The sequence below is a fragment of the Neolamprologus multifasciatus genome, chromosome 17 (assembly GCF_963576455.1).
Source record: "Neolamprologus multifasciatus chromosome 17, fNeoMul1.2, whole genome shotgun sequence".
Lineage (NCBI taxonomy): Eukaryota > Metazoa > Chordata > Actinopteri > Cichliformes > Cichlidae > Neolamprologus > Neolamprologus multifasciatus.
The window spans coordinates 5,896,402-5,922,199 of record NC_140455.1 but is presented as its reverse complement, the minus strand read 5'-3'; the positions used below and the strand labels follow the sequence as shown (position 1 = coordinate 5,922,199).

Here is a 25,798-nt window from a genome sequence, read left to right as displayed (position 1 = left end):
AGGACACACCACTGGCTAATGTTTTTTTTCCTTACAACAGGGCCTGGAGTGAAGCTACTTCAGGGGAGAAGCCCTGAGAATTTTTAAGAGACAATGCACAACTTTATTGTGTATGTCTAATGGTGATAAGCTAACATAGGGCAAAAGAGGGTTTTTTCCGGGGAAGTTTTCATTTTTAAATTGCAGGAACCGTGACATGAGGGATATGGAAGGATTGACTGAGGCGCAGATGCAGACCATGCCTGGGAGACAACGCTTCAAGAGGACCACTGAGAAGCAGGGACCATCTGCAGGACAACAGACAAACGACAGTGGGCTTCCAAAGGATTGTCATGAGGAGATTTTGAACAGCAAAATCTTAAAATAAAATGAAAGAGTTTCGACGTTGACGCTGAGGAAGACAACTAAGGTGTACGACGTGCTCTGCCTTAAATCTACAGCCGCGTTGGAACAGAAATCGAGGGATGGAGAGAGCGTGCCAAGCTCCAAAAGTGACAGCGCAAGGAAGATCAGTGTTGGAGTTATGACTCTGTAAATGGCACAGACGCCAGGAGCCATGACTGTGACAGAGAATGACCACCTAATGCTGTTTCACTTTGCCATGCAAAGTACTTTGACACTCTGGAGAAGACCTTTCCTCTGTATCATTGGTGTTTCCATTTGCATGTGAGAGCTTAGATTGTGGGGAAGATTAAAGATGAACAAAGGGTGATGGGAGAACAGTGAAGTGAGGATACACAGTGTGAAACTCCTTTAAGTGTACAATAATGTTGATGTAATATGCAGAATGTCAGGAAAGAAATTCTGGTTTAATGTGATTCTTGATTTTAGAATCAAAGGGTGGGATTGTAGAGGAATTTCTTTCACTAAGGTATTAATCACATTATTTCATTGTTTTAACATGTCTGACACTCATACTTAAGACAAATGGTAGGGGGTGTAGCAAAGATGTTGGGGGGAAAACAGGAACTCCAGAGGACCAGTCTTTTGTCTCTTGAGGACTCTGGGAAGTAGCAAGGGAGTGTGAAACAGCTGTGTACTGCCTTTTGTTCCTGGAGAAGGTATTTAACTGAGAGGTTGACTTTGGCTCAGAGAGACTCTGCTGACCCTGCCCCGTGGTCATGCAGGGGCTTCACAAGCTTGTTTATATGTTGTGTGCATGGGAATAAAAGAATGCTAGCTACCGCTCACCGCTCGTCTGCAGACTTTATTCAAGTGGAAAAACTTCCACAACACTCCGTTTTCACCACCACCATCTCTCTCCATCTAACGTGCTTTCTTTTTTTAAGGCCCTCAAAAAAGATAAGGAGCAGACACTATAAATACTGAAGATGGTCTGGCCCACATATGAATATCTGCTTACATTTCCTGGTTAATTGCATCCTTCTTTATCGGCTACTTGGTCTGGTTTGGGCGCAGAAAGTTCAACTCTGTGGCCTCATTAAATGTTGACATCTATCACAAAGTGTCACAAGGGCTTGAGAACAATAGGGCGACCAAACATTTCTGCGGTTCTGTTTGTTTGGAAGTTTGCTTTGTTGATGTAAATGATGGAGGCGGTTATTGTCAGCATTTCTTCTCTGAGCCCACGCACCATTCTTTTCCACTTTAATCTCTTCACATGCCGTATGTTGAGAATAACCTTAAGCTGAACTCGGAATATCAGCCACTGGTGTTAATTGGCTCGACTGTCGTTACGGTTTTGTTAGCGTGCACCCATTGTAATTGTGTATATATAAGTTTAAAGCCTATTTACATTTGAATTTTCACATTTGTGTCACATTTGTGTTTTTGTTAAACTGCAGTGATGCATAGCGATGACTAACTTTGCCAAAAAAAAAGAAAAAAAGTGATTCCTGTTCATTTCTCAATTTCTGCATAGTGTTACTTCATCTTAGGTAGTATTTGAATACATGACTTAAACAAACATGTTGCTTGAGCAGTCAACGTTGTACTCTCTCAGGCTGTTAGAACTCTACTTTGCTCCAACCTTATCATTGTACATGCACATAAATTTACCAACTGTGCTCCCATAGACATTTTATTAGATACCCCTGGCTAGTACTGTGTTAGACACCCCCCCCCCCTCCCCCCCCAATTCACACATTTTTTTTTTTCAAAACTGCCTTCCTTTCTTCTTCGCACAGATGCCACACGATGCTGGAAACATTCCTCGTGGAGTTTGATCCATATTGAGTCGATAGAATCACACAGTTGCTGCCGAGTTGTTGGCTGCACATCCATATTGTGAATCTCCCTTTATGCCACATCCCAACGGTGCTCATGTGTTCAAGAAACCAGATTGAGATGCTTTGAGCTTTGTGACTTGGCATGTTTAAGTGCAGTAACCATCAGATGATGGGTACACTGTGCTCATAAGGGGTTTTGACGGTCAGGAACAATATGTAGGTAGAATGTGTGTTTAAATGATGCTCAGTTGGTGCTCAGTGCTTCAAAGTGTGCCAAGAAAATATCCCTCACACAATTACACGACCACTATCATTAGCCTGGCAGCATATATTCGTGCTTTTGTGTGGTTTATGTCAGCGGTCTCCAACCTTTTTTGCACCACGGACCCGTTTATGCCCGACAATAATTCTGACCCTGCCATCTGAATGTCACAGTAGAAAGCGAGACTCATCCGAACAGGCAATGTTTTCACACTTTTCTGTCCAATTTTTGTGAGCTTATGCAAGTTGCAGCCTCAGTTTCCTGTTCTTAGCTGACAGGAGTAGCAATCTGTGTGGTCTTCTGCAGCCGTAGCTCATCTGCTTCAAGGTTCAGCGTGCAGCTTAAGTTGTAGCTTGCTTTTGGCTTCCTATCAGCTCAAAGTAGTCTGACCATTCTACTCTGATGTCACCATGGCATTTTCGCTCAGCAAACTGGCACACTCTGGATGTTTTCTCTTATTCAGATTATTCTCTGTAAACCGGTGTGGGGAAAATCCCAGTGGATCAGCAGTTTCTAAAATACCCAGGACAGTGGGTCTGGCACCAACAACCATGTCTTTTTTGTACTTACTTAAATCACCTTTCTTCTTGTTGTGTAAAGCGCTTTGAGTGCTCAGAAGAGTAGAAAAGCGCTATATAAGAACCAGTCCATTTACCATTTACCATTTCTCCATTCTGATGGTTGATTTGGACTTCATCAAGTCGCCTTGACCATGTCTACTTGCCTAAATGTGTTGAGTTGCTGCTGTGTGATTGGCTAATTAGATGTTTGCAGTAACAAGCAGTTGAACAGGTGTAACTAACAAAGTGGCTGGTAAGTGTGTATCCCACAACCACAGAAAAGCTGCATTTTCACCGTAAAACACTGTAGTGTTTTGTTCAAAATGACACGGGGGGGGGGGGAATGAGGGGAAAAATGAAACGTCTGACATGGAGACAAACAGCAGAAGTTTGGGCGCTCTAACAGATGCTTTGAATCATCCAATTAGGCCGACGGCCCTTCTTAGAATCACATTCATATGTATTCAGGGAACTGGGCATTAGCTTTGTTAGAGGAAAAAGCGGGAATCAAGCAGTTTTCCATGGAAAGTATTGTTCACTAGCTGAAACTTCAGCTTTAGTGTGAGGCCTTAGCAACAAATGATTCAGTTAGTGATGTAGTGTAGCTCAAATATAAGAAAGCATAGTCTATTCGTTTCAGCTGACGTTTCATGTTCATTGATCTTATGTCTCCACGTGCCGTATATCTTTTATTAATTGTACAATTTATGTAGATCTTGGTAAATATCAATATTTAGTAGGCCCACAAGCAATTCTCTAAAGTCTGATGAGCTCTGTGTGCACATCTGCAGGTTTTCCTTTTATAGGAAGTAAAGTGGTGGAGCAGTTGTAAATCTGTGCTGAGAGAAAAGCCAGAGCAGCTCCACCAACAAATGAGTTGGACACACGCTCTGTAAATTCTCAAATGTTGCCTGTTTGTGTGCATTTAGGTTTGATGGAAACTTCAATATCAACGTCTCCAAGACCATCTGCTGTGACAGACTTTCCCCCACCGTCAACAACCGAGCTTTCAACCCCGGACGGGACCTCAACTCAGGTCTGTTGACACACACACACACACACACACACACACACACACACACACACACACACACACACACACACACACACACACACACACACAGACACAGATCCAATGAGGGAACTATCATTTGGTAGTCCATGAGCTGACCTGCTTTAACAAATTACACACAGACACACACAGCTTTTAAGGCATTCAAACTTTTAAAAGCCATTTTTTGACTTTATTTGAAGCAGTTGCCATGGCACCCAGTTTTTAAATTAAGAATGTGTGTTCTTTGCCTCTGCAGTGTTTTAAAAAAATATATAATTGATGTCAGATTAAAATAATAAGCTGTCTGTGTCCAAAGCACTCTGTTCGACTTTGATCTCTCATCTGCAGTTGTACTCACACTTTGTGTTATCGTCCTGTTGAAAAAAGTCTTCTCAGTTTTGTTTTCATCAGCTCACATAAATCGGGTGCAATTGTATGCAATTGCACACATGCTGTACGCAACCTCGACACTCCCCTTGTAGCTATGAGAAGTGATGGAAAGTAGTTTTATGGCGTTCTCCCTGCCTTGTTCCAAATTGCATAAGCACATTGCAGAATACTACCACGTAAAACTCCCATATGTGTCTGCACTGCATGTCTTTCTGCATTTGATTAAGAATAAAATGGACAACATTGACTAAAGGCAGGCAAAGGCAACTTTCCTCCTGCTGCTTTGTTTTCCCCAGTTCTGCTCCCTAGCCAGTGTTGGGAAGGTTACTTTTAAAATGTATTCCATTACAGAATACAGAATACATGCCCCAAAATGTATTCTGTAACGTATTCCGTTACGTTACTCAATGAGAGTAACGTATTCTGAATACTTTGGATTACTTAATATATTATCATGCTGTTTACAACTACATGAATGTACAATTGCTGTGATTTATTACTGTTACTGAAGGTCCGCGGCTCCGAACCGTAGTAAAGGGACCTCTGGCTAATACGGTGGGTTCTGTGTTGGGCTCGTAGCTGAAAACTAGCTTTACTTTGTTGTCTGGGTCAACTTTGCTAGCGAGAGACAGAGAGAGGCGTTGAAAGGCTGCTCCACTTATTGTTTTTGGAGGAAAACACGAACACGGTGTATAGTCGAGTCTTAATAGCTTACTTACAACTGGGCTCGTCAGGCACTCTTCTTGGCTGCAGTGGTTATATTATATTTACATGCTTCCAGCTCCCGTTTTTGCTCGATGACAGCTCGTACTTTTCCTTTTTCTCCCTCCCTCGCTCACAGACACATAACGGGTATGGCAGTCCATTCTCCCTGCAGCACGGCCTACACTGCCTATGATGCTACATTCTTTAGAGCTATACCGGTAGCATTCTGTCTATTAGCTTAGCACAACAACATCAAAAAGGCCTCTCTCACCCAGGAAACACGCAGAGAGAGAGCGTCACCCTGTAACCATGGCAACCATAACGCTGCCACCTGGAACAACAGAACGTAGCTGTCAAACAAAACCCAAACAGTCCTGACCCGCCACAATATGAAACAGGAAAGTACCGCAGTGTAATCCATTTATTTCAACAAAGTAACTGTATTCTAAATACCACCTTTTTAAACGGTAACTGTAACGGAATACAGTTACTCTTATTTTGTATTTTAAATACGTAACGGCGGTACATGTATTCCGTTACTCCCCAACACTGTCCCTAGCATGCGCTCTCTATTTCCAGAAAAGAAGTATATGCACAGACTCCAGAATATTGAACCTGTTTCCTGATGTCTATTAACTTTGCAGTTTGACTCACAGTCACTTGTTAAAATCACTTCCAGCTCTTTTCAGTGAGCTGCACTTTCATTTTTTGCTGGCCTTAGAGGTAAATCTCACTGATCACTGAGAGACGTTTTTACAAGTATTTTAAAAATATTGCCATCCAATGTTGTGTTGACCAGTCGTAATGATCAATTTAACTTCCAATTAAAAAAAAAAATTATTAAAAATTTATTAATTTATTATGTCTAGGGATGGGTATCGAAAACCGGTTCTTGTTGAGAACCGGTTCCCAGTGTTTCAATTCCTTGGAATTGTTTGCCATTTTTGCAAACGATTCCCTTATCGATTCCAGTCGCCCCGAATGACGTCACCACGTTGCGGAGCGTCATTTACCTGGCAAACGATTCCCTTATCGATTCCAGTCGCCCCGAATGACGTCACCACGTTGCGGAGCGTCATTTACCTGGCAGGTAACGACATGGCGCCTAAGCGGCTCAAACGCTCAAAAGTTTGGTTTTGCTTTACGAGAATGGATGACAACAGGGCAACTTGCAATACTTGCAAAGTAGATATTTCATTTAAGGGAGGAAACACTACAAATATACAAAAGCATTTGCTCACAAAACACACGATGACCTTAAATGAATGTCGTGTTTTTAATTCCGCTCCGGACTCGTGAATCTCAACCCAGCAGCAGCGGTAACGTTTGCACGTCCTCTCCCGTTAATGCAGCAGGTAAATAATCAACTAACAGTGCATATTATGTTAGCGCGATCTGCCTTATTACAAAACCTGCCATTACTGTGCATTTAGATGACCATGATGAGAGAGACAGACAGAGTCTGGCTCAGATGCTGGCAGTTCTCACTGCAGTCTACCGTTAGCGTCTCCTTTCAGGCCAGGATAGACGAATGTCACCGAGCAGTGACTAAGTTTGTGGTCAAAGGTTTGCACCCATTTGCCACAGCAGATGATTTTCAGTAAGTGAATGTGTTTAATTGTAGGCAGGGACATTACTGGATATTCTTGTGTAATTGCTACAGAATAATTGATGTTATACTTTGTTATTGCTACAGAAGAATATTTATTTTATTATTTTACATTTACAAATTTTTTTTCCTGGGGACCCTGTGACACCCCATTGAAGAGCCGTAGGCTGTGGATCTCTTAAGAGCTCACTGTTGGGTTTGTAAGGCCATGTTACTCCTAAATTTCTATCTTGTTCAAAGAGAAGATATAAAACAAAGTTCTAAGCTATTAGACCTTAGTGTTCTCCTTTTTAAAAAGAATCGATAAAGAATCGAATCGTTAAACAGAATCGAAAATGGAATCGGAATCGTGAAAATCTTATCAATACCCATCCCTAATTATGTCCACATAATAAATGAAGGGATCACTGTGACTAAGGGGTCAATGCCCCTTAGTCACAGCAGGTTGCCCTAGCAGCTAGTCCTTTCTGACACAACCCCAAAAGGTTTTGGGTCTCCTCCCCTAACTGAAGCAGAGATCTTTTATTTGTTAGGCGACTGTGTTAGCAACAACTCTGTGGAGCCAGTATTGTGCGGAATTGGGAGTAATAATTATTACTACTCAAAGCTTCTTAGATTTGGCTCTACAAATTGATATTTTCTAATCTAATGTTTGCTGCAAAATCCCAAAAAATCCCTGAGGTCTTCTTAACTTACTTAGCCACATATCTGAGTCAAACCATGGATATAACCCATCTCTGTCATCTCATTGCTGCCTTCACCCAATTGCTTTTTCCCTCCCCAAATATCCCACCCTGGTACTTTTTCTGTAAACCATTCATAATGACTGCCATTCATAACACGTCACCATCGTCAGGGTTTTATTTTCCTGACGAGTCAGTCACGACAAGTTCATGTTACCCCTCCCCCCCCCTCACCACCACCACATTCAGCCCTCATTGACCCCCACACTCTCAGTGTATTCATTCCCTTCCATTTGTCTCGGCCCAGTCTAAACAAGCAGCCACAGAGGGGAGGGAGGGCCCGTGTGGGTGAGAGCAAGGGATAATTGAGAGGGAGAGAATGATAAATGAAGTGAGAGGAAGGAGGAGTGAGGGCTGATTGGAGAGTTTATTGTATTTTGTCCTCCTACCTTCCATTTTCTGTTGAATTGAAGGGAAAGATGGTGGATGGATTTGGAGATATCAGTACCAACAAGTTGGAGTAATCCATTTTCGGCCCTCTGTCTGAATTGTGTTTTTGTAGGCTGTCTTTTAAGACGTTATAGCCACTGTCTAGGTTAAAGATGCTATGTGACAACAACTCATCCATCAATCTGAAGTATATGCACACTTGTACATACCGATATTCTTTCAGCACCTTTAACTCTGTCTTTAAACTTAAGTGCCACTGTATATCCTGACTCATATTTAGCATGCCAGAGGCAATCTTTGACAAACTGGTGAATAACAGTTTTCTTCTACTTGCATAGCATTCACATGACTTTAGCTAAACTAATTATGACACTAATTACGGCATGTAGTATGATACTCAAGTAAAAGTGAAAAGTCGCCATCCAAATTTGATTGGATTGGAAAAGACTACTCAAGTACTGAGTAACTGGTTGTAATGTCTGTTTTTTAAAGAAATGCACAAATTTTAGTATTTTCAAATAGAATATATGTAAAACCATTAACAAAATAAGGCACAACAATTCTAATTTCCAGATTTCAAGTTTTTAGCAACAAAGCTTTTTTAACCAGTACCTACAGTAAATGAATATATGAACAGTGCAAACCATTTCCAGTGACAAGATGGAAATGGTTGCCTCCGAGAAAACATTAGAACGAGGCAACTTCAACATATGTGTGTAGGCACTAAAGTTAAAGAATGTCAGACTAGGGGTGGTTCTTTTAAAGAGGCAGCAAGCGAATCAGAAACACAGGGCACAGAGATGCGACAGGTCTAATCAGGAAAAGTTTATTCCCCAATGTGGACAGCAGGAATAAAACAATAATTCTTAAAAAAACAGAAACAAAACAAACATCTGCACTAAAATTCACCATAAACACAACTCTAACAAAACTATAAAATGTTCTTTGTATACTAAAATACCTCAATATACACAGTGGATTAACACAATGTCATATAAAAACACTAAAAACATGCAATACAAACAGAATAAAATGTTACAAATAAAAACTACACTAAAATCAGATAAAAACTTCCACGATTTGACGTACATACAAGAGGGCTCACTTTCCAATAAATAGTTTCTTCACTCAGTGAAATGCTGGTTAAGCTTCAGCAGCAGTTGGCTCTCAAGGTTCTTGCTGTGAAGCTGTGACTGTTTGGCAGTGAACAGGAGTCCTGCCTGACTAAAAAGTCTCTCACAGGCTGCAGATGCAGGAAGAGCTGTATTGACTTTGATTGACAGCTTCTTGATGTGAGGAAAGCCATGCAATAGATCCACACCTCCAGTGAATGGACATGAAAGGTACCTCTCCAGCTCCCCTGCTTCTGGCTTTCCTGACCCCATGGATCCAAAGAAGACATCTTCGTCAGATAGGCTGCTGTTTGTGCTGGCCTCATCCAGCTCGGTGTCTAGTTGATTTCTGATAAAGTTCAGACTTGTGGAAAGATGTATGGTTAGGTCTGTGCATTACTGTGCTGTATAGACTGCCGAGCTACTGGTGAAAGATTTTTATCACACCGGAGATGTTTGTTTCTAACTCTTGTCAGCCTCTGAGTTTCTAACTAACACTTTCTAACTAACACTATAATCCCAAGTTACAGTAACAAGTAACAAGTAACAATATCTAGTGGCTCACAATTTAATGGATAAGTATACCAGCTTTTAAGATGCTTTCCTCTGTGGACCAGGATGTTCTGAATCTTGGTAGAAGTATTGCAGCTGCAATCAGCTCAGGGTCTTTCATTATTTCTCCAAAACGTTTCTGGATCCCGTCCTGCAGCGCATCAACAAGAGGTCTACACACTGTGCAAGATGACTCCAGCCTCCTCAGCTTCTCCAGCAACTGGCAAAGTGTTGGCAGCAAGAAACCCATGTGCACAGATGATTCCCCTTGGAGGATGTTAAGGGCCATGGCAACGGGCTTCATCACAGCAGTGTACTCAACCAAAAATCCCATTTCAGCAGGATTTAACCTAAAAAAGGTGTAAAAACAGAAGTCATAGCCATTTCTACAACAATGTAATAGCTGTGCATTGTCTGTAAAATCTGCAAATGATTGCTAAATAAGACAGTAAAGGTATAAGTAATTGATAAGTAATATTCACATTTGTCAGTCTCAAAGTCACTTAAAATAAAGGGTGGATTCACCCATTAATATTTAAAAACCAGTTCCATCAACTCATATGTTTATCTTTAATACCGTGCAAACATTGCAGATTGCTTTCTCTCCTTGCTCTTTATGAATGCGCACAACTCTTTCCACAGCAAGGAACAGGGAGCTCCAACGAGTCTGATTGGGTCGAAGAAACTGCAACTTGCACTCATGTTCCACTGTTTCATAAGCTGTGATTGACCTGCTGGTTTTATTCCACAGAGCATGACATTTTGCAAAAGCAGACTGAGACAGCCTCTTGTATGTATTATTGGTAGCTTCTGCAGCAGTGGCATCAACTGTTGATATAAGATTGAGTAGATGACACGCACACTTTTGGTGCTTGGAAGCTGTTACTCCAGACCTGTGTTGTCATTCAAAACAGCAAAGACATCTTGATACTCCACATCTAACTCACTGTCTTCTGCTGCATCATCAAGGATAGACCCACCATCCTCCTGCCATTTGGTTGTTTCTTCCTCTTTCTCCACACCATATAATTGAAAGGCCTTCAAGAAATCTGAACCACTGTCTGTCGTCGTCCTGGTCACTTTTTCTCTGATGTGATACTCTGAATGGATTTCTTCTAATGCTGCAGCAAGAACATCAAATGTATGCGAACCTTTAAGAGGTCTACAAGCTAGTGCAGCAGAATGCCTTTCTAAAGAGACGTCATCTATCCAGTGACAAGTCACTCCCAAGTAGCTATGCTGTCTGGCAGACCAGCAGTCTGTTGTGGTAGCAACATAATTCACAGTGCTCAGTTTTTTGATGATTATGCTTTTCATGTTCTTCGCAGCTTCTTGTATTTTTGAGTACAATATTTTCCTCTTCATTACTGCACACTGAGGTTGCAAGGTTTCCATCATAGTCTTGAAGGACGATGTCTCAACTATAGAAAATGGTTGGTTGGCTGTGTTACCCGCCTAGAGCCAGTGAAAGAGTCTGTAAGTTTTGCGTTCTTCATAGGTGGCTCGGTAGAAGAGGACGACTTTCGTTTTCTGTGGCTGTCCATTAATTCTGTATACATCTTCATTTTGGTGGCGTGAACCCTCTGTTGGCAGAAAAAATAGACCATGAAAGTACATGTGACTAAGCAATTTCTATACACTTTTTAAAAAAAACAATGTTCCCATATTTTTAACCCTCCTGTTGTGCTCACCTCCCCATCCCCATTGACTGAACGGCCCACTGAATGACCAAATGAAAGACCCACAGAACGACCTACTGGACTGAATTTGGTGGTGAAAAATGTTTGTTATGCTAATTTAAGAGCTGTTAAAACAGACCACTCAATTTTGTCTGGGAGTGCTACAGTAAGGGTTGGGGGATGAATGAGACTGGAGAGTTCAACTAGCACAAAAACCATTTTTCACCACCAAATTCAGTTCAGTGGGTGGATTCCCATTCATTTTCTATGTTGGTCACTTTTGATTTGGAACACCACGTGTGCTGATAGAAGTCCTAACAGATGTTGGTTAAAACACTCAAAATTCAATGAAGAGGTGATCATCACTTTTATATGTTCAAGTGCAGTGTGGAAGGTATCATGAGGCAATCAGATGTAAAACACAATATTTGTGTGTGTTTTAAGTTGTAAATCAGTCAGATTTGACCCGAACACAACAGAAAGGGAAGAGAAACCAAAGTCGTGCCTACATTAAGTGAGTTTCCACACACACACACACACACACACACAAAATAATTCCAGTTTAAGTTAAAAATAAGAACATATGCAAGGCTAAGCAGTGCTAGTCAATAGATTCTGCTTCAAAAAATGTTTAGAACCTTTATAATCTTTATAAACTTCTACACTTTAATAACTGTAGTTCTTTGAAGAAAGAGTCAAGACAAAAGTCACTTGTGGAGAAAAGAAAAATATTAAACCAGCTTAATTACTATACTAATGTTTTTCTAGGAGAGAAAGAGAGTGATTCTGGATATGCACAATTTTTTTTTTAAATAATTTAATTTTTAATGTGGACAAGGCCTAAGACTGTGATCCTATAACCCATGGGTGCAAAGCTCCAGTCCTCGGGGACCAGTGTCCTCACCGCAACACACCAGAATTAAATTATTAGGTCATTAAATTCAGCCATTTAATTCATGTGTTAACCACTTAAGCATAGCTAAAAAGACATTTAGACCAAACTTACCGCGACATGTTTCCTCAGGTTAGATGTTGAGTTTTTGTATGCTGAAAAAACGGTTTGTTTTGGCTCACACAGAAGACATCGCATTATATAGCTGTTCTTTTGTACTCCTTTAAAACGAAACATGCTTTGTATATGCGGCCAAGGGTGTTTATCCTCTACAGTTTTGGTGCAGACAGTTGCCTCTGCCATTTCTTGATGTGTTTCTTCAGTCTGTGTCCGCTAGTTTGAAAGGCTTGGGCTGCCCAGCCTGCCTTTTATATCTGGTCATGTGACTGCATGGCTACGTCTAATTGGTGAAAGAGTTACAGGTAGCCCCCAGCGACATGATGCATTATTAGTAGTATTATCCAATGTGTGAAATTAATTATTTTTAAAAAGTAGAAAGTCAAATATTGTCAAATATAGCTTAGTAAAAGTAGTGTTTCTTCTTCACAAATGTACTCAAATAAAAGTAAAAAGTATGGTGCAATGAAGGTAAAAAAATGTTCTTCTTAAGTAAGTAAATGTAACTGAGTAAATGTAACTCGTTACTACCCACCTCTGCTTGCAGCAGTTGTATGTCATTGTTCCCACCTTTAGCAAATAATTTAATTCTCACACAAAACACATAGTACATATAATATTTACTAAACAGGAGAAATCTAAACATTTTCCATAGTTTGCATGGTTTGCATTCTAGTATATACAATAATGAGAACGTGTCTGTGTGTTTAAGGGGAGTGTGCTGCCTGAGAAAAGCACAGGAAGCTGGGGAGGAGCAGTCACTAGTTGTGAAATCACTTGACTTCTGGATTAGCTGGAGCTGATTTTGCACTCAGACCTCATTGACTCAAACTGGCAGGCTACAGATCATTTAATGTGTGCTATAGTCAAACATTTGCATTCTTACATACAATGTTATTTGGTAGAAAAGTAAGTAAAGAAAACAAATTCACAGGAAATAAATGCTGCTGTGAAAGCATTTTAAAAAGTTTAACACAAATATCTTTTCTTGATCTTATCTTTTCTGTGTTCATGATGAACACAGTGTTTTTCCATTGATGTAACACTTGTTGACAGGGTTTTACTACAATCTCCTCAAAAAGAAATATATTAAAGTGGTGCTAGAATGAGGATACACTTTGGAGAGTGCCACTGGAAGTGTAATATCTGGATCATAGTAAGTGAGGTCATTTGCTGATAGTCAAGAGTAGTAAGATTGGAGGAAATGGCTTTCATTTAGTTCCAGTTTCTTAGCTTGTCTCAATAGGAAGATCTAAACATTTGTGGCAGAATGGAGTACTGAAGCCTGACAGATGTATACAGAACCCTTCTTCCACTGTCAACACAACTGAGTGGTTCCTGTTTATGTGAAACTCGGAGAGACGGATGGAGTGGCTGGGCAGGGATGATGTACGATTGGCAAACCTGCTATGTCTCCAAAAAGACATTCCTCGCCAAGTAAATGTAGCCTGGCGTTGCAGTTTATAATGTTTGGCCCTTGGACAGTTTCACTGCAGCTCTCTGATTTATCTGTTTTCTGTAACTTGTTTAAGCGTTAGTTGAACATTTGACTTGGGATTTTTTTTTCCGTCCCACCCTTAGAGGAGGGAAAACAACTGTGGTTTGTAATGTATCTGGAAGGTTGGAGAAGGTCAAAACAGGTTCTCTTTAGCAGGTGATTAATTTAATGTGATCACAAGCCAAGAACCACATTTTGGGGATCATAGAAACCCAGCTGACATGCAATGGCTGGTAGTTAGCATGTCTGGGAAAGACTGTAGCTATAATTAACAAGTCATTTTAAATCCAATTTGAGGTAATGGAAAAAATCTTACAAGTAACAAGAGTTAGTCAGCGAAATGGCAAAATGGCTGGTGAGAAAGTAGAGGTGCTAACAAAACCACAATCACTTTTTTTTTAAATTTCTTGCTAAAAAAGTAAACACTCCAGTAAGACTAAAGTCTTTGCAAAGAAAAAAAGGATTGTAGTCTTGTGTGGCTAATAAAACCAAAGTAGTTGTTCAAAATTGCCATTTGTGTTGCTTACTTTCTTCAGTCTGCTGCCAAATGTAGATGTACACTAGGAGGACTGTTCATTTATAATAGTATTGTTGGTTCCTTTGGCATACTGAGGCTGATTGGATTCACCACGGCTGGTCTGCATTCCTGTATTTTAATCAATCAAACGCTGTTTTAACAGCTGCATTGTATTATTTTAATGAAGCCTACTTTGATGGTTACGGTCTATTTCTTCTCTGTCTCTGTTTTTTGCCTTGTGAAGGACCCAAAGTTTCTATTTGTGTCTCACTAGCTTCACCCCACCCCCCACCCCGCGCCTCATTGTGAAAGGCCGTTTTGTGTTGCAGTCAGTGGAAAGGAAGTTGTTGGCTTTGTGATGGGGTCTCTGTGAAGATACTGTTGACTTTGTGACCCAGTTTAAAAAAAATCACTCTGTTAGTTTTAAGCAAATAGGGTTCAGGCCTCTGCAGAGGTTGTATTTGGCTGTTATTTCTAGAGTCTGCCCAATACTGGAGTTCTCAGGGTTGGTGAGAACATTAGGGAAGTAAAATATTTTGCTAACAATATATCCGGTAACGTATAATAACAGCTAATATTATTTATATGCTCACATAAAATATATAAAATGTAAAATAGTATGTGTATCTTTTTACTTCCCCCCCCAACCCCCAAAACCTTAAAATTATTGTGGGTTAGTAATAATGCAAAGAGCCAATTTTAGCATGTTCTTAAATTATTAAAGTATTTTGTATTAATTTCTTCTGATTAAAAATATAATCACAGTTCACACAGTGTTATCACAGCAGGCTGGTGAATAGGTCAGTAGTGCCTCTGAAGCCTTAGCTATGCTTTACAGGCCTGCCAGGCTCTGCTTGGGTCAGGGTGGCATAAATGTTTGCTATTAGACAGTGAGTGTGATTGGAACCGTAGGCGTCTACATGTCTGCCTGACAACGAGGGCTCGTCCTTGGAGAATTTACATTACAATAAATTGACTACACATGTGCCCAAGAAGTATAAAAGAAGCATAACAGGATTGACTCCTTGAATATCACGACTCCAGCTGTCCCTTTAAGTATAATTGAGTATAATCGTGACTAAAGGGGGCAAATTTAGCAGTTTTTCTATTCAATTCAAATCAATTTTATTTCTACAGTGCCAAATCACAACAACAGTCGCCTCAAGGTGCTTTATATTGTAATGTAGACCCTACAATAATACATACAGAGAAAAACCCGACAATCATATGACCCCCTATGAGCAAGTACTTTGGTGACAGTGGGAAGGAAAAACTCCCTTTTAACAGGAAGAAACCTCCGGCAGAACCAGGCTCAGGGAGGGGCGGGGCCATCTGACGCGACCGGTCCCAGGATTCTTGGTTATGTTTAGCAGACTGTATCACATAAGTAGAGTTCTAATTTCAGACAAAAGCCAGAGTTCAAATACAAGAAATTTAACCAGTAGTTTAACAATTTGAAAGGCCAGGCCAGGCCTAAACAGATGTATTTGTCCTTGTCATATGTTAAGATGTAAGCAAGCCTGCCTATTGATCTGTTATGAATTTCTCTATCTGTTATGTATATATCTAATGAGGCCTGTAATAGAGAGAGAGAGAGAGGTAGTGGCATGCAACAGCGGTTTAGATTATCCAGGGTTGTTCTCTGGAGAGTATTTCTCCTCTACTCTCCCTCCTGTACAGCGCTGGCATTGTTAGATATGTTGTCCTGTGTTGTAGCAGCTGCACATGTCTGTCTCATTGTGTTAAACATGCAAGATACTATAGGTCAAATCAGGTCATGTATTTTTAATGCTCCGTCTTATGAACTATGGACAGGACAATATGACCAGCAACACTTTATGATCATCGCCATCAGGCGTCGAGGTGTTATTGAAATGTAAAACATCACTGCAATGATGCATGAACATATCGTGTAGCATATTTCTTTAGGGCTGATCTCTCATGTAGATGCTTTGTCACTCACTTGCAGTCTCACTCCTGAAATATGTAGTGTTTCTCACAACTTGCACGCCAAATCCAAACAAGAAAAGCTTCCAAGTATGCTGAACTTTCTGACAACATATTTTCCCCATTCAGCCTTAGTAATGTATTTTTCTTTTTCCTTGTTCTCACTCGCTCTCTCCCTATTGCAGTGTTGGCAGACAACCTGAAGTCCAACCCGGGTATAAAGTGGCAGTACTTCAGCTCGGAGGAGGGCATTTTCACAGTCTTCCCCGCCCACAAGTTCCACTGTAAAGGAAACTACGAGCACCGCAGCAGGTATAGAACAGCTACTGTCGCTTATAACACGTGTTGTTGTACTTCAGCTGTTTTCAATGTAAATAAATAAGATTATAGGTACAACTTGCACTTTGTCAGCAAATATCACACATAATAATGGAAAAGATTGTTCAAGTGTGATGCTTCGGCAGCTCATTCCTGCCTTCATCTTCCTCACCCTCTTCCACCCCCCTCCCCGCCTTCCATCCCTCCTCCTCTGCCAGTTGCTGTGGGGTGGCCTAGAGGGCATGTTGATGGCATCCTGCCCTCATACACCCCGACCACACATGCCATTGGTAGGAATGTGGCTCTTTACCACTAAAGCCTACTGGAATTTCACACCTCCAATGCTATGGGTTTTTTTTTTCTTCTCCCCGCCCCCCACCCCACCCCATCGCTGAAAGCCATCTCTCTCATGCTCCCTTGTGCATTTCGCATTGGCCTCTGTTTTCTTTTTATTATTCCTTTTGAGTTGTTGTTGTTTATTTCTCCCATTGCTGTTCAAGTCAGTGAGTTTGGCGTGCAGCCATGGGAGAAATGATGTTGCTTGGCTTGCTTCAAGTATGAATGAGGCTTTGTGAGTACATCACTCGTGTTAGTGTCGCTTTGTCCAGCACACCACACACAAAGAGCCACTGACCCCCTACAGTCTGCACCGTTCTGCAGCTCCACCTGCTTATAATACAAGCATAACACATACAGTGATACCTCAAATGACAAGTCTCACCAAATCAATGAAATAATGTTACACACGAGCAGTATGCAGCCGAATCTTCAACATTTGATATACTGTGTTTGGACTATTTTTAATTAAACATTTCGTTCTTTTTTTTCTTTCTTTTTCTTTTCTTTTCTTTACTTGACACAGTATCCCAACTTTTTAGGAAACTTAGTTGCAGTAAGCAGTATTTTAAGACCAAACCAATGCTTTCACGCTATGTTGCTTGAGTTGCTTCTGAAAGAAACATGTCATTACTCGACAACAGCCACACACGGTGGTAGTTGTTCTTTAGAGGTGAAATTTTCCACAGCAAATGCTGCAGGTTGTCAGACAACTGTAGCCTCACTTTTCCAAAACAAATTGAGTTGGTGTGTGGAGAGGGGGTAAGTAAGACGTAAACAATAAATCCTGTTTTGTTTTGTTGAGACTTAGACTCTTAGTCCTTATTCACTGAGTTTAAAAACATGAAGTGTTTTTGTTTTGAGAAGGTTGATGGCAGGTCATATTGCTGGATTTCAAAATATTGTCATATTTCTTCAAACCCCAACCACAATCAAGCATTATTAACCAAACATCCTTACTTTTGGATGATTCTTTTTTATATAGCTGCAGGTTGGGTAACACTGTGTAATCCCCTCATCTCCAACCGGTCGCAGAGGATGGCCGCCCCTCCCTGAGCCTGGTTCAGCTGGAGGTTTCTTCCTGTTAAAAGGGAGTTTTTCTTTCCCACTGTTGCCAAAGGGCTTGCTCATAGGGGGTCATGATTGTTGGGCTTTTCTCTGTTTGCTTTGTATTATCGAAGGGTCTTTCCCTTACAATATAGAGTGCTTTGAGGCAACTGTTGTTGTGATTTGGTGCTATATAAATAACAAAATTGAAAATTGAATAATATGGTCCACAACTAACAGTGTAATTCACCTAGAATTAAATAGACTTTCGATGCATTTTATTTTAAATTGCAAATTAATCATATTTACTTACAAATACTTAAAAATATGTACACTAGAATAACAAATCAGGTGTTTGCAAGAAACAAAATAATTATACTGTAATTAGTTTTCATAATTTGTATGTAATGTATAAGTAATTTCATGTAGTACATGAGTAATATAAAATGTTGCCTAAGTTTAGGTATTTTACAGGCAAAGACACAGAAATGATACAAGTACTGTGCAATTTCATCCTAATTTTGAAGGAAAATAAATATGATCCCATTTTGCATGTTTTGCATTTTGGCTTGCAGGCTGTATTATGGCATGAATTAAGCAGGTGATTTAACACCTTTAATTTTTTTTAACATCTTCATAAACTATTCATTCTGTGATGTGTATGATGGATGTCTTATTGCATTTCTGCAAAATTACCCAAAAGTAACGTAGTACTTAAAATTACTTGCAGCATCTTTTCCTGTAAAGCACCCAGAGATTATGCACTACGTAAATTTACTTACACATTACTTACAATTAATTATGCACTGCATAAATTTACTTACAGTATTATTATTTCTGTGTATCTACCTTTAACTATTTGTAGGTGAATATCATTAAATTGTAATTTTGAATAAAATACATTGAAATTCCATTTAATTACAGGGGAGTTATGTCACAGTTGCAGACTGTATTATAAAGTGTTACCAACTCTGTAATGACAGCATAGAGTGAAGAAGGTGCCAGACTTCCTCTAAAACTATGAAACTGCTAGGCAACAGAGTATGTTTATAATTTAAAACTGATATCTGTCCATATCCCGTTTGTGTATCTGTGTGTGTACTCGTGCAGGCCTGTGTACGTTTCTGCAGTGCGTCCACAGTCTAAACACATTGTGGTTATGATCGACCACGGAGCCTCCATAACTGACACCCAGCTTCAGATCGCCAAGGACTCAGCGCTTGTTATCCTGAATGCCATAGATGAGCATGACAAGGTTTGTGAAAGGGGACGCTTTTCTTCATTATCAGGCATCTGTATTTACATCTCATATCATTCTTGGTTTGATGGCCCTTTTGCTCCTTCCCAGATCTCTGTACTTTCGGTGGCAGAGACCGTTCGCTCCTGCTCTCTAGACCAGTGTTACAAAAGTCTGCTGTCTCCAGCCACCAGCGAGACGAAAAGGAAGATGAGCACCTTTGTGTCGAACGTCAAGGCGTCTGATGGAGCCACGCAGCATGCAGCTGGCTTCGAGAAGGCCTTCCAGCTGCTTCGAAACACCACCAGTCACAACAAACAGAGCAGTAAGTCTCAGATAAGAAGACACTAATGTAGATTTAGCATGTTTTCATCACCGAGTTTGATAGTAGCAAACGTGCGTTTGTGTATCAGCCACAGACATGGTGATCATTTACCTGTCGTCTGGCGTCACGTCTCGAGAATCATCGGAGCTGGTGAAGAGAGCCACGCTCAGTGTGGTCCGACAGGAGAACCGGCACCTCAACAACTCTGTCATGATCCTCACGTACGCTCTCATGAATGGTGGGTGTTTGTGCCTGTCTGTGCAGTAAGTACGCTTCCTTTTCCTCTAAATTTGTCCTTGTCCTTCCATCTGCCTCCTAATTCCCGTCTCCCTCTGCAACACACGTACACCCGTGTCTGCTGCGCTTGCTTTAGTCCACCATTAATACAAATTATTTTTGCATCGAGAAATGGAAATGAGGTACATCTAAGAGCAGAGAGAGTGAGACTTCAAAGAGCGTGCTGCTCACTCTCTGTGTGACTGACAGAGGACCTTGGCTCTTTAAAGGGAGATGATGAAAAGGATGCAGAAATCTATCCTCCTCTGAGTTTATTAGCAATGCATATTCAGAAAAAAACATTTGTATTGTTGCTGATGCTGCACACAGCTGAAAGGCCTGCTGTGGGAGTCTGATTCCCTGCATCCCCTGCCAAATGTGAAGTGCTGATTGTTCAAGGAGATCAGCAGTCTCCTGTGTTTGTCTCTGTTGTCCACCTCTGTTACCAAAACAATGTCTGATACTCTGACCAAAACACTGTCTTGTCAGCTAGAATATGGTTTCAAATCTCCACTGGACATGTTGATGCTATCTAACAGTTGCACTATTTTAAAATATACCGCTCGCCATATTTTCTGACCGGGGAAAAAAAAGTCAACCTTAGTCATGTAAAACAGAGAATACACTTCTTTTTCTTCTTTACTAACCAACTAATACACTTATATATAATAATATGAGATATTGTTAGCCATTACCTGATTTTAGACCCACAAGTGAGTTCACAGTACAGTACCATGCAAGTCTTGAGTCACCCCTCATCTGTTTATTTTGCTGTGAAAACCAGTTCATTAAAACGTGCAAACATACATGGAAATACATCATATAATCATTTATTATTGTTGTATTCCTGAGAAGTACTCTTCAGGAGAAGTTCTCCAGGCTTTTTGAAGGACATTTATTGCTCTTTGGAGTCTGGGGAGGCCAACCCATGACTGATTACTGATATTACTCTTACTGGTTCCATTCTTTGTTTTTTCTTTCCCAGTATGCTTTTATTGCTGTTTGGGATCATTGTCATACTAAAAAAATGAAGCCATTCCCGTTCAGATGCTTTCCATATGATATGACAGTTCTTGAGTAGTAGTCAGGAGTCACTTTGCTCCTCAAAAGTATTATTTTATGCTTGTCAAAATGTGGTATCTATGGCATTTAAAAAAAAAAAAAAAAAGAGACAAGGGAACCTGGCCTGGAAACCTACTGGAACTATTATAAAGAAATGGGAACTGAGGGGGACATTACTGTTGCACATTAGTGTTGATTTCACAGAATTATCTTGCAGTAAACTCAATTTCTTCTCATATTAGGCTGTTTAAAGGTACTCTTGGTAGTGGTAGAAACATAAAGAAGCATTGATTTTGCAAGATGATATATGGTGCACATCTACCATTTCATTTTTTTTTTTCTCGTGCAGGCCGGTGTCAGATTGAATGAAAAAGCTTGTTAATGTCAGGTCATAGCAGTCACACCAAACAAAAGACAAAGGAGGTGAAAACAATGATGGATTGCAAACATTTTTTCCCTCAAAGGTTAAAGTGAACAGATACAAGTGGATAAAAAATCCACTCTGGTTGAAACTGCCACCCGTGGCTGCATTGGCTCCCTTGTCAGGCCCAGTGTAATGATCACAGGAGCAGAGCCCTGGCATTAAAAAGGAATTCTGCTGTAATCCATTCAGCGATTGGATACTCGCTTTATCCTTCCCAATAGGTTGTCAGATGCCAAATGTTCCATGTCACAGCTGTCAGGGCCAGCCACAGTTATTCGTCCTCGTCTAAATGACCTTATGAGGCTTGGAAAGATGGTCTGAAGTGTGCATTAAGGTCTCAATTCTATGTTTTCTTTAAAGCGATGAGGGATTCGTTTATGTCACAATCTCTGAGCTTGACAGATGACAGCTGGGCTTGGCTGATGCATGGGACTGTACGGGTAAAAGCTTATAGAGATCATGATGCAGGATCACAAGTTAGGGCTCGTTGGTGATGGCAAATCAGTTTGAAATTTTGATAGCAGTGTTAGTTATGATCCAGATGACACAAGCTCATTGCTGATGACCAGAAGATTCATTGTGCTAAAAATTGAACTTGAAATTGTTTTGAATTAACTGACCGTTTGGTGGAAAGGATGTGACTTCTTCTCCTGCTCCTTCTAGGAATTGTCTTGTTGCTAGTAGGGACATGGAGAAGAGTTGGTTGCCTTTTTATAATAGGAATTTGAGTCATGCACTCTTTAGTGAAGAGCTGTTTACTCTTTTTAGCTCCGCTTCAACCACTCCCTGCTCTTTTGATTTTCACAATTACCCCGTCCAACAGTCCTGTAGCCAAGCCATCTGCTATGGATTTGTTCCTAATATCCCTGCTTGATTAAATCAAACAAATTCCGTCATCGAGTCTACTCTCTTTTTTTTAATGCTCATATTCTACACCGCTCCCTCCTCTTGCAGAGGGAATTACAGGCCTGAAGGAGCTGGCCTTCCTGAGGGACCTCGCCGAGCAGAACTCATTGAAGTACGGCGTTGACCGAACATCTGACCGAGACCGCTCGTCTGGGTCAGCAGGAGCTTCAGTAATGCCGGTGGTGAAGGGCAGCATGATGGTGCTGAACCAACTGAGCAACCTGGAAACGACAGTGGGGCGTTTTTACATCAATCTGCCCAATCGCATGATTGACCTGGCTCGCTTCAGCCTACCCTACGCCGACCCGATGGGAGACGGTGAGTAGTGTGGCCCGAACTGCACCAAAGGAAACTTCATACTGACCTGATGCTGAACCACAACTGGCAGCCATTGCTTTGTCAACCCTCATGGTAGTGGTAAATAAGTAAATAAGGAAAAAAGGAACACGTCATTATATGGGCACACTATTGCAACAAAATTAATATGACAGTGCAGTGAGTAAATATAATGAAAAGGTAAATGCATTGTGCGGATTATTACAAAATCCCTGCATTGTGATACCATACCAGGAAGTAATATCATGTTGAGTTACTCTAATTCCCGATTAGCTTTGAAATCCTCACATTTAGGCCAGTTGAGACCTTTTTGACAGCATCAACACCACATTTAATCTTTTATTAGCCTCAACTTCTCAAAATGTAAAACAGTCCAGCCACCACTTTAATCACACTCTAGATTTTGTTCTGTCATATGGCATATTTAAATTTGCAATAATGGATTAAAAAGCAGTGGGTAAAAAATGCAATTGCAGTAGATGTCTTTCTGTAAGTCCAATTCAGTGCCATGTGCCAATACAGTGCCGAGCAGCTAGCTAAACTCTACAGACGTTGATCATCTTGTATTATTGTACGCTCTGTATTATTTAATGTTATTTACAATATAAAGCGCCTTGAGGCAACTGTGATTTGACACACTATATAAATGATAAGTGGACTGGTTCTTATACAGAGCTTTTCTGCTCTCCTGGAGGACTTTATAGGTGCTTTATACAACACGCCTCATTCACCTATTTACACCCATTCATAAAAGCGCTTAGTGTGGCAAACTTAAACCTGAAGTGAACCTTACATGGTTGCCTGTACTTTCCACAGGGTTTATTATGACTGTGAGCCGGCCGTGTTATTTTGGTAACCAGCTCCTGGGAGTGGTTGGGGTGGATGTGAACTTGGCGTACATCTTGGAGGATGTTACATACTATCAAGACTCGCTCGCGTCATACACCTTCCTTATTGACAACAAAGGTGAGTCACACAGAGGTGGTTATCAGCTTAGTGCAAACCTTTTCATCAGAAACCAGTCTCTTTCTGTCACTCTCTCACTCACGCACACACACACACACACACACACACACACACACAGAGACACACACGTGTCTTTTCATGATCGCAGAAGAATCGGCAGGATTACCTACAGCCAGACTTTTTTGATGTGGTCCGCCGCAAATCTCTTCTCTTTCTCTTCATGTGCAGTATTAACAGTTTTCCCAGGTAGTGCTAAACGCAGCGGGGCAAATCCAAGTGTCACATTGCCACTTTTGCTTGGCCTCGCCTGCACAGCAAATATCAATCAGGAAATTAGTCAGTTTTTTAAATAAGCACACTTAAGTACACTTTGTTGTTTATTTGCTTCTAAATGGAATTACACTTCATTTTGTGTCTCAGCTTCCTCCACAGGCATTACGCTTTATTAGGCTAGCTGGCGTCTTGTAGGTAGCACTGGCATTCCTTTGGCATTTCACTCGAACCATGCCTCAGTGGATTGCCACGCCACATTACAAATAGCGCTCATGTCCGTTCTTGGTTTGTCTTGGCCTCGGCTGAGTTCTGACTCAATTACTGGTGCTGTGAAATGGCCAGGTTGTGCTCTGTGGGCCTGGACAGAAATGACATTTAACAGTCACCGTTTTGCTAGATGGCAAAATGGCATTAGAAGTGATACCTTTTACTAACACCAAGGAATATTTGATGAAGAGTTTGTCTTCCCGACAAGCTGAAATCATGAAGAATAAAAATCAGGCTTTAGAAAAATTAGTTTTTAATATGTTTTAAATATGTTGGTGGCAATAAATAAATTAAATGAATATGCCCAAGTACAACTGAATTTAACCTAAACTCTTAACCTATAGAAGTGGATGTGGAGGCACTTTTATTAGAAATAAAAATAACTTAAGTGTTTTTTTTGTGTTGTTTGTTTGTTTTGTTTTTTTGCTTCAGGAGTTTAAAAAGAGTGAGTCGTAGGCGGAGTAATAATTCGAGAGAGCTGAGGGAAAGCACATGAACATGTTCAGCATATTTCTTACTATTACTATTAATTACCTAGTAATAATTAGCTTTTTGGCAGTTCTGTGAATTGAGTGCTTTTCAGTGAGTCCCTTTTTTGCCCCCCTCATCTACAATGTCTGTTATTGTAATAAATATGCCATCAAATTACAAGTTATTACTGTGCCGTGGTTATTAGTGCTCCAACTCTGTAAACGCTGACAAATGAGTCCCATTAAAGTCATTAGCTGGCATTCAAATCGTCTGCTGCCAATTAGAGTTTAGGTAAATACGTTTAAAGTAAACATGCAGCTGACAAAAAGCTCCAGGAGTACAGAGCTGAAAACAGATTAGTACGTTTAAAATATTGCTACACGTTCTCATATGGGAGAATGTGTTTACCAGTATACACGTCTGCTTCTAAAATGGATTTAATAGAAGTGCGTATATACTGTATGCACTGTAGTTGTAGCAGGGCACAATTGTAAATCTTAAAATTACGCACTGCACTCTTTCAGTAAATATACAATACTCACAAACACAAAACTCCAAGATTTTGTTTTTTTAGACCTTTCGCACCAGCACATATAAAATGGCTTATTGTCTCTCCCAGAATGATTACTGCTTCTTAAGAGCCGTTTATCACAGTACCACAAAGTACTGTTTGCCACTAAGGCAATTTTCAAGGCTAGATGCTGTAATTTTGCACAAGGGAAATTTAAGATGTTGGTAAAGGCTGTGCTTCAAGTTTTAAAGTGTGACAAGTAACTAAAGACGTCTCCTTCTCCTAACCAGCAGAAATGATCCTTTCCTAACTTTAAAGTCTTGGATTGTTCCTCTATTAAGCCTCGGAGGAGGTGGCCTTACTATAGTTTACTTGATATCATAATTTATTTACTCAGAGTGTATTTACTTTATAAATGGAAACAAGTTTCCAGATTCACCTGGAATCCCAAACTGTAGCATTCTTACTGGTTTATAAATATCAGGGGCACAGGCGAGGACTTCAGTCTTCCTGGCATTTAATAGCCTTTTATAAATCATGTTTCCCTCATGCTTTGACAGTTAAATACCAGTGTTAATGTTGACAGCAAACTTTTGACTAAAATGTCATTTAGTTTAGTCATAATTTAGACATCAAAATTCTTTTAATTCTAGTTGAGGTTTGACGTGTTTTTACCTGTGAAAGTTGCGCCACACGGTTTGCAAAGCATTTTATTTTCCTTGACATCAAATGAGAAATGTGTCCATATGTGGACTCTTCTCTTTCTCTCAAGCGTTCACATTTTGTCACGTTTTCATGAGAAACTTGGAGCATGGGAGTGTCCCCTT

General features: G+C 40.4%; 1 protein-coding gene across 2 annotated transcripts in view; it reads left to right on the top strand.

Annotated features, from left to right (window-relative positions):
• cachd1 (cache domain containing 1) overlaps positions 1–25,798 on the top strand; it is a 124,176-nt gene that overhangs the window by 70,500 nt on the left and 27,878 nt on the right. For both annotated transcript variants that reach the window (XM_085138643.1, XM_085138642.1), the window contains exons 4-10: positions 3,941–4,047; positions 16,402–16,528; positions 19,028–19,172; positions 19,266–19,479; positions 19,568–19,717; positions 22,196–22,465; positions 23,300–23,449. In XM_085138643.1, coding sequence (XP_084994769.1) covers positions 3,941–4,047; positions 16,402–16,528; positions 19,028–19,172; positions 19,266–19,479; positions 19,568–19,717; positions 22,196–22,465; positions 23,300–23,449 — 1,163 coding nt within the window. The remainder of the gene's footprint in view (positions 1–3,940; positions 4,048–16,401; positions 16,529–19,027; positions 19,173–19,265; positions 19,480–19,567; positions 19,718–22,195; positions 22,466–23,299; positions 23,450–25,798) is intronic.